This window comes from Alnus glutinosa, chromosome 14 (genome assembly GCF_958979055.1).
Source record: "Alnus glutinosa chromosome 14, dhAlnGlut1.1, whole genome shotgun sequence".
NCBI classification, from domain to species: domain Eukaryota; kingdom Viridiplantae; phylum Streptophyta; class Magnoliopsida; order Fagales; family Betulaceae; genus Alnus; species Alnus glutinosa.
Window position 1 is genome coordinate 4226412 of NC_084899.1, and position 9921 is coordinate 4236332.

Below are 9921 nucleotides of genomic sequence, written 5' to 3' on the forward strand. Positions count from 1 at the left end.
ACTATAAAGATATTGAAAAAGAAAAAAAGAAAAAAGCCTATTAGTTGAGAGAGGGTTAAATTTGACAAAACCAAAAAAAAAAAAAAAATGAGCACGTTCCTGAAATAAATAATAAAATGCCCTCCAAGTGAAAAAAAAAAAAAAAAAAAGCTTTAAAGTTTTTTCTTTTTGAAAATAGCAAAGAGAGAGAAGAGAGATGATCAAATCACCCCAAACAAAGAAAGAGAAGATGTATTTGGGGGTGGCCAAGCCACCCCATTTTAAAGAGCTTTAGCTTTAGGGAAACTAAATCACTTTCCATATTTAAATGCACTTCACATATCATTTAACATTTTCCTTATCATTTCCCTATATTATTTAAATATTCTTTAAATTAAATGTTAGTGGAAAAGAGAGAGGAAAAAGAAATCATTTAAATGTTGTTTCAAATAAATGCTACAAGAATGAGAGAGGAAAGATAGTTTTTTATATTAAAAATAATGTTAAGGAATCACTTTTGCTATCCTAGATCAAGGATATAAATTTTGGTTCCATTGGTGTTTCCTTACTTTAAGGAACAAAAATAGAATCTGATTCAAGGGGCTTTTTAGGAGTTTTTCCTACATCTAGGGAATACAATGAGATTTAGAAAAATTACTACTAGTGCTCTAATAAGTAGCTTAGCCTCTTCTTTTTAGGTAAAAGGCCGAACGGAGGCCTTAAAAGAGCTATCAAACAACCCCCTAAGGCCTTGCCTAAGCTACAATAGTTATCACAAAAGTTATATACATAATAAGAGGTAGCTTACACCCTCGGTCTTTTATACTTAATAAGTAGGTATAAAGTTGGGGGCGTGACATAGGTTCAAAACTCCTTAAAATTTCTAAGGCATCTAAAGTGTAGAATCTTCAAATCTTAACCATTGATTTCTCTAAATCAAAGGTTGATATTTTATCATATTAGCAGTTATCACTTTTATTAGAATCTTCAAATCTTAACCATTGATTTCTCTAAATCAATGGTTGATATTTTATCATATTAGCAGTTATCACTTTTATCAACTCAACAGTTATCACTGCAACAATTACCATATGATATCTCTCTTTACACCTATTTCACACCGGCTAAAGTGGCATATTTTAAGTGACTGACATGAAAAACTACTTAGAACAACACATCACATCAGCTGGTGTGAAATGATACCATATTTATCTATATTTTGGAAGTGTTAACTGCATATATTTCATTGTCCAAACGTAGATACCAATATGTACGGCCTCTAGTATGATAAAAATGGCAGTCTTCTACATGGGAAGAGAACTTAAAATGGAAACTGTTCCAATAGTGATGATAGTTGCCATTGAAACAACTGCCATGTAAGTTAAAAGAGTGCCATCTTCTAAATAACAAAGAGATTCGTTTCGCCATCTAAAAATATTAGAGACCCACTTATTTCAGAATCCAAGACTACAAACAAAGCATATAATGATGGGATGTCACTTGTAGAAATGACATAATGCTAATCAAGGAAGCATGATTTTTAATCTCATTATGACATGGTTTTCCGGAAGAGATTCTTTCTCGGAATAAGTGTCCAAAATAGATCAAAATTATTATAATAATCAGACAGAAGCTCTATTTATAAATTGGACATATAATTTATATTACATCTCACCTCCAGTTTTACTTTATATTACATCACACCTCGGATCTGAAAACATTGAAAATGAAATCAAGCACAACTTCAAAATGTATTGGATAAACTATACTATCTACATTACTCTGCATAACTGAAACCTTGACACATTCATTGAAATACTATAAAAACTGCACACATGTTTATAAACACACTTAGAGTAGTAAGGCTAACATATAAGTAAACTCACTATCTGCAATTCTTCATCAGATAAGATGACGAGCTTGAAATGCTTGTAGAGTTTGTGTTCTCAGGAAATTTCTTTTTGTCTGTGCCCTTTCCAGGCGTCCCACATCCACTGAAATCAAGTTCGCGTCGTTCCCCCTGTATAATTTATGGAAGAATAAAATTTAATGATCTAGAAACAGTAGATTCATGAAGAAAACAACTTGACTTGTCTTAGTTTCGGTAGAGAAAAGGAGGGGGAGGGCAAGGGGCATACGGAACAAGAATGGTTGTTTATAAACAAAACCTGCTCCACTAACTGAGCCAAGGCACAAGAGCAGTTCATAAAGCTAAAGGGTTCATAAAGCTAAAGGGTAGGTTCAAATTGCATCTGACTATAATTGTAAGGAAATCCAACAACATATATTAGTAGAACTCATATGGAATAGACCACCGGGAAGAGATACGTATAAAAGTATATTCCCCAAGAAGGAATCCTAGAATTCCGTCTATTTGATGTGTTTGGAAAAATGGCACAACCATTTTAAGGTTAGAAATTACCATGAACATGTAAACAACAAGGTCCAAAAGCTACAAAAGACACTGATAGGGAATAAGTGCATGCACACACTGTCCCTTACCAAGACACCAGGAGGCATATTCTCCCGCTCGTTATGAAGAAAACAATTGTCCTCTCCAGATAAATTTTGGTCGTTGGAGAATACTGTCTTTGAGGGCATTTCAGTATCATCACTTGTCAAAACGTCCCAGGCATTGTCAAATACAGCAGAAGTGTCCTCACTCAGCTGCCTCATCAACCCTCTGGCATCATAACTTCTCATCCCAGGGCTCAAGAAGTATGCCAAATCCTGCAGAGGTAGTTTAATGAGTCGGAGAAATTACAGTGACAGAAAGCACAATACAAACAGGTATGCCAAAAGAAAAGAGCACACAAAAGAACATATGAATTAATATTCTGCTATCTAGTCAATCTTGCAGTAAACGTTTGCCTTTTGCAGGTGGTTAAAATTCTCAATGATGAGATCTATAGTTACTAATGTCTTCATACTGTCCCCTTCTTTCTTTTGTATGTGTACTGTCACAAACCCAGATATAATGATGTGGCATGTGATGATCAAATGTATAAGAGGGCATCTTAAGTATACACCACATTCTTAAACGGGAAATGTTCATCAAATGAGCAAAGGATTTATGAGTGTGACATCTTAAAAAGTTAGTTCTACATTGGGTAGGTGGATTGCCTACATTGAGTGGGTGAATTATAGGTGCTAAGCCCCATATTATACTAGTTCCTTACTAGTTGAGATTGGCGTTATAATAAATTTCTATTTCAAACGGCATTCCTATTTTAAAGCATTCCGATCAATTATCCCAGTCAAGTCATCATACTTCTTTAACTCTAGTAAAAACAATTGGACATTTAAGGTTCTTAGAGATTATACCATGTTCCTGAAACTCAGAAAACATAACCGGTGGGGGGGAAGAGAGAGAGAGAGAGAGTATATTAACAAGTTTTTCATGTGACTCAACAATATTAGCAACCAATGGGCTTTGAACTACCTCAAGTGTAAGGTCCATATCAAATCTTGGTCCAGGGAGAGCAGTATTTATGAACAAAGGAGACTTCCATGCTGATGGAGATACAATTCTTCTCTTTCTACCTGGAGTGTCGTCAAACCTAGAACTTGAGGAATACAAAAGAGAAATAAAAAAGAAATCTTATCAGGATCTCAGACTGTAACAAAAAGGATATATGGGCTAAATAGCCTATACAGATATTCAAAAAGAAAAAATAGAGCAGATTTGCTAAGTTCATGACTTCATGTTTCGGGGGTTTTGTTGTTCAACGCTAGTGCAATGATTTTATAAAAAGTATATAGTATTTTTCTTCTTATGACAGAGAAGAAGGGAACAGTAGGTCTGCAAAAGTATTTGATTAATATGCACTTTGCATGTTACCATAACTAGGAAATAAGCACATGAGTTCCATTATCTTTTCATCAAGTTATATACATCCAAGGAACCTATAACAGTGTGCTCTGCTCTATTAACTAAATCTCAGAAATTACGAGTTTCTGCAACAATGATTTATCACAGTCTTGTGTCCAGTAATGGATCCAAGAATAAATGAAATAGAAATTAGTAGTCTTATGTTAAACCATAAGTATAGTAACTTACATGCTAAAGCTTTGAATATCAGCATCATTCCCAGCATTTCCACTTGTGGCTTCTAGATGCTTTAGTGATGGTGTGCATTCTGTAGATGTAGCTGGAACTACACACTTTTCATTTTTCGGAGATGATGGCTCTAAATTCCCACCTCGGTATGATTTAGTGTCCAACTTTATAATATATTGGCCTTTGGGACTTAAAACTGCCATACTCAAGGCTCTAGTTGTTTGATGTCCGACTCTATCAGGAGAAAAGAGATGCTGATCATCTATGTTACGTTCAACAAGCACTCCTGTAGGCTGTAGCAGCATTAAAAAGAATTGATATAAACCAGTTAGCCAGTAAATAATATGAAAAAGGGTGAACAACAAAGAGAAGTTGCAAACCAGCTAGTTCTGCAGAGTTATTGATGATAAACATTTGGTGATTAAAACATAAATGGTTCTACAATACAAGGGGAATTTTAGTTTACATGGCTCTTTATTTCCAATTCCAAAGTAATACAATCAACTGATGAGCATAAAAGATTTTATTCCACTTAAGTAGTACAAGAGAACGCAGAAAGTAGATAAAATTGTTTTCTCAAAAATCATGCTCCACTACTACATAAGTAACTTCGCTTAAACACTTTAGTATCTACATCCCAATATTCTAGGCATTAAAAGAAAATTATTATCCATAATATGGGACAAGAAAACTTCAATAATCAAGCTGAGCTAAAGATAAGAGGTATTGGATTAAGTGGACACAGTGCGACACGCCAAAGGTTTCACAATTTAAGGCTAATCACAGTATAGTCTGACCACCATAAGGACCAATGAAGAAACCATGATTTAAGGAAATAACTCGCAATCAAACTATTCTCTTGGAATTGCAGAACTAATAAGGTCAAAGAAACCTAGAGCAATGAAGTAACAATAATTATACAACTCACAATTAGGAAGGTAGTGTCAGCGTTTATCTTGGACTTAGGACTCATGGTACCCTTCTTATCCTTCTTAACCATATTAGCTTTATCACGAACAGAGTCTTCAGATTTCACTTTCTGGTCAAATGGGGAATCAAATAACTCCCCAGTACAAGAGATGGGCATTGTAGAAGCTCCATTCTCGACTAAAACTGATTCCAGAGAAGAAAAACTATTGGTCAAGCTAAATGCGCTTGTATTTGTGTCCTTTCCAAGTTCTTTGTCTCCCTTTGACTCTTCTTCAACCTGTGATAAAGGTTCATGCAGTCTCTTGTTCATGATGGTTGGCGTACATTTGAAGCTCTTGGCAGCATTATTCGACATAGCATTTTGAGTACTTTTATGAATTGGCGAATCCCGTAAGCTGCGTGGTGAGGAAAAGTTCATTGGATGCATCAGTAGTTGGCGAATCCCAAAGGGACTATATGCTTGCTGCATATCATCACCAGATGCTATGAGATCAAAGTTTAAAAAAGGAATTTCTAAGCTTGGAAAACGAGGAGGTTCAAAAAACAGAGTTCCTGAATCCTGTTCTTCCGTATTCACAGTAGCACTGTTATCCATTGAGGAGAGGGTTTGCATAGAATCTGAGTTCAACGAACCAGCCAAATCCCTGGGAGCCAGCTTCGAAGCAACCTTCGCCTCATCTGAGTTTAAAAGATTCTCTGTGTTCTCATCTCTGGACGGAAAGGTCCCATTAGTATCTGAGCTTACCGTACTAAATATATCTACAGGAACTAGTCTTGGAGCATTCTTTTCCTGGTCTAGCTTCATATGGTGGTCTTTTTCATCTGCATCAATAACAGGAGAGTCGACATAGATAAAGTCATTCCTTGAACTTGTAATGACCTCCAATTCTGAAATTCCTCCCGAGGCATCCTCTAGAGGGGCGGCACATGGCCCCAAAGCAGAAGTTATTTGAGAGCCAGATGGGCAAATCATTGAAACTGTGCCACCATCCAGGTTATTTGATTGTTCTGTCACATTCCCATAAAAAAATCTTCCAGGATTCCCCGTCTCTGAGAATGCAATCTCAAGTAAATCGCTCTCAGATATCAATAGGTGATCCATTTTTTCAGAATCATCAGGCATGTTTTCCATTGTAGCAGCAGAGCTCTGTGACGCAATACAGGCTTTGTCATGGCTTTCATTTACACATTTACAGTTTGCAGATGTTCCAAACAATTCTAATGATTCCAGTGATACATCCACAAAGATGTTGGGCGATTCATGGGAACTAAACTCGCAATCCTTACTTCCATGAGTTTCAGGCTCATGTAAAAAATATTGCTCCATATTTGGCCCCTTTCCACGATCAGATTCCTCAGTCCTAATATTTCCCATTGCATATGTTGTTCCTGAATCAAATTGGGAGCAGTTGGCCTCTATTGATCCTTGACTACATTGTGAAGTTTCATCTTCTTCAACCCCATCCACTTGAATCTGTTGCATCCCCACTGATGATGACCTAGGTATTCCTACATGAGGCAGACCTTGAAACTTTTCGAGTAATCCTGATGCCATATAAGACGGCAACCTCTTTTTCACAGAGCTGTTCCAGTGATTTTTTATTGCATTGTCTGTCCTGGTGCAAACAAGCACAACGATCTTTCAGAACTTCAGTCAGAAAATATTTCTGAATTCATCTTAGTAAATGTGCAATTGAAATTTGCATTCAATTGTAGTAAATGGTCAAGCCATGGATTCAATGATAATATACTAACATAATGGTAAATTAAAGAGATGCCAACCTTCCAGGCAAAAATTTCTGTAACTCAGCCCACTTGTTCCCACAATGTTGATGAGCACAAATTAAAGCCAGCTCCTCTTCCAGTGTCCACGGTTCCTTGTTTATGGAAGGATTAAGATGGTTATGCCACCTGAAAACCATGAACATCATCTAAAACGAAGCTACAATCCAGAATCAATAACCCTTACAATAAGATCACTTCAAAACGAAGTATATATGGTCACAATAGATATATATAACACACCCGACAATTTTCCCTTTTGCTTCAGTTATAGCCTTACAGGTGTGTTCTTCAACTAGTAACTCGAGTTCTGATGACGCTACTTATTTAATTCATGTATTCAGCTAATGTGTTTCTAAAAATGGATGTAAAATAAGCCTCCAAGAAACAGTTCCAACATAGGTAATTCAATTATATTCAACAAAACATATGAAATGAAGTTTCCTAGTATAAATCATATTCTTGCAAAAAATTAGAAATTAATTTTCCAAAATGAGAAATCTGAACAAAATATGAATGAGAATGAGATAACTAAAAGTCGACAAGTGAAACCCTTCATAAACTAACACTTCATAGAACTTGTGTGGAGTTCGGACAGCCTACAAAAAGCTCTTCTATGGTTACCAGAGAGAGGGAGGGAGAGAGTAAAATGAACGAACAAATTAAAAATCATACCTTTCTCGACACTGCTTTCCGATACGTCCAGGTAATGCTTCTGCAATGGTTGTCCACTTCTTTGCCCCATATCTATTCACTAACTGGATTATTACCTCATCCTCCTGTTCATAATTTTTTAACAGTTAAACTTAGTTTGAAGGCAGAATTATAGAGCACTGACATAAAACAACGTACCTCTTTAGTCCATGGACCTTTGACGAGTTCAGGATTTAAGACCTTCTGCCACCTGTGCAGACACTGCACGTCTGTTCGATCTTTGAAACATGCCGCTGCACATGAAAAAAAATGATCTTTCAAAGTTCCATACTGCACGGTTTGAACCCACAAAGTTGTACTTTATCTCCGAGTGAATAAAGGGAGAAAATAACAAGCATATTTTGATTTTGATTTGGTTAAAATCCATAGGATTCCTTCTATACTTATTATTAATTTATTTCATGTAATCATGTCTGATTATTAATTTGGAATTTAAAATATAGCCCTATTGGGCATTAGAACAATTTGGCCTGAGCCCACTATAGCCCAATTAGCGGCCTAGTTTCGTGGCAATTGTTTGCCGTCGTCAACATCAGCTACCTTCGACACATTCTGCCCCATCATCGACGGCCTCCTGCAGTCGTCCATTACTGCAGTCACCCTCAACACATTATGCTGCATCACCGGCGGCCTCCTACAGTCGACCACTACTGCGGTCACCACCGACCACTTCTCCGCAGTACCTGCCACCATCACTGGATCTTTATTGCCCGGTTTCTCGCCCAAATTTCCTTTAATTCCCATATCACCAAATCCGCTTTCAACCCAAAGAAAGAAAGAAAAAAAAAAAAACTGACTCAACGAAACAAAATCGCCAATTATTTTTCCTTCCAAACTTAAAGCTTCCACATTGAGTTTGAGGAGATATTAGAATTCATAGGATTTTTATTTTTTATTACTTATCATTTTCTTATGAGAAGATATTTGATGTAATCATGTCAAAGTCTGATTATTATTATTATGATATTTTATTTATTATTTTAACAGTTTCAAACGTCTATGACAAAAGACAAACAATTAATGGAAGTAAAGCAAGTAAGAGACATGAGAGCAAGAGCTTTCTAGTATAGTACAAAGATGTCGTCCTAATCAGAACCTAGAATTTGCGAAACACTTATTTTCATAAAGATATGCCACTCTCATTAGAAATGAAATACCTATTTTTTTCCAACTTTTTCCTTTGTAATGTTGAACCGCTCTGTGCAATATCTCGTCCTGAATATAAGACACAAACCCTAGTCACAGGTTGCTCATCAACGACAGGACATATATAAACAAAAGCCCATTTCAAAAGTACCTCTTCGGCAGTCCATTTTCCTGTCGTCGATCGCCTTTTCGGACCAGTAGTCCTCCTAAAATACACCCATTCAGTACTCCATAAGAACCAATTTTCTAAAATCGTGAAAAAAGGCCTAATTGAAAATGGACAATCACAAACTACAAATTCAAAAACTGATATAAGATTAGCGGAAATGTAATTACCCGTGCAAAGGCCTCATCTTCTGAGAACCATCACTGTTGTCCACCAGAGCCGAACAGAGTTTTGAAATTCAGCGAGAGAGAGAGAATTCAACCGAGTCTATGCGATTTGCAGATCCTATTGACTAAGTATGTTCTACTTTCTGGTACAGAGAAGGACCTGCAAATGCTCACTAGAGAGAGAGAGAGAGAGAGAGAGAGTGAAACGGTCGAGAAGAATTTGAAAAATGAAGGGGTGGATGGTGTAGAAGGAAAGACACTGGTTTAAATGTGGAGCAAGTTGTGGAACATCAACGGTGGAAAATCAAGGGCGTGGGATGGAGTCAAAGATATAGGCCGTCCCTTTTGTGAGTCCCACTAGGCCACTCCTACAATTCAAATCCTAACGGCTCTCTTACTGGCTTCGGCCGGTGACTAAGTTTTATTTTCTTTCCACTAATTTTTCTTTTATTTTATTTTTCGTTTCTTTTTCTTTTTTAGGCTCATAGACTATAAGATAAAGATTCACATAAATTATTTGTTTGAATTGCCAATACGTGTAGCTTAGGGGTGTACAACCGGTTCTGTGGTTATTTTTTCATAATTGCAATCGCGGTATCCGATTATTCTCCGTAACCGGTAGACTGGTTGTGGTTATTATCAATCGCCAGTTATTCGCTTATTAAAAATCAGTTATTAACCGGGTAACCAGTTTTCATACATTATTTATTTTTTTTAGCTTTTTTTTTTTTTTTTTTTTTTTAAATTCAGTATTCGATTCTAAATAGTAAATGCTATTGGACGTACATAATTTCATTTATCATTTACCATTCATTCATCTCAATGAGCTCACAATCAAATTTATAGATTAAATAAAATGATTGCAAAGAAAATCGAACAAATAAATATTATAAAATATAATGACAATTGTATTGTAATTAAAATATGACGACAATTCAAAAAAATACAAAACCTTTATTATTAAAAAACTTAAGATG

General features: G+C 36.0%; 1 protein-coding gene across 3 annotated transcripts; it reads right to left on the reverse strand.

Moving 5' to 3' along the window:
- Positions 1–1589: 1589 nt before the first annotated feature.
- LOC133857783 (transcription factor MYB3R-1-like) lies at positions 1590–9184 on the reverse strand. Of its 3 annotated transcripts, none has more exons than XM_062293131.1 (11): positions 8948–9184; positions 8763–8817; positions 8623–8680; positions 7604–7698; positions 7427–7530; positions 6752–6880; positions 4968–6585; positions 4040–4332; positions 3422–3539; positions 2482–2709; positions 1590–1999 (listed from the first exon to the last, which is right to left on the reverse strand). In XM_062293131.1, exons 1-11 carry the CDS (start codon positions 8962–8964, stop codon positions 1865–1867), a joined length of 2850 nt encoding a protein of 949 aa, XP_062149115.1. In that variant the 5' UTR covers positions 8965–9184; the 3' UTR covers positions 1590–1864. The 3 variants fall into 3 exon arrangements, with proteins under 3 accessions (XP_062149115.1, XP_062149114.1, XP_062149116.1); XM_062293130.1 differs by having other exon boundaries at positions 3422–3545; positions 8948–9183; XM_062293132.1 differs by lacking the exons at positions 7427–7530; positions 7604–7698; positions 8623–8680; positions 8763–8817; positions 8948–9184 and having other exon boundaries at positions 3422–3545; positions 4968–6580.
- Between the last annotated feature and the right edge of the window lie 737 nt (positions 9185–9921).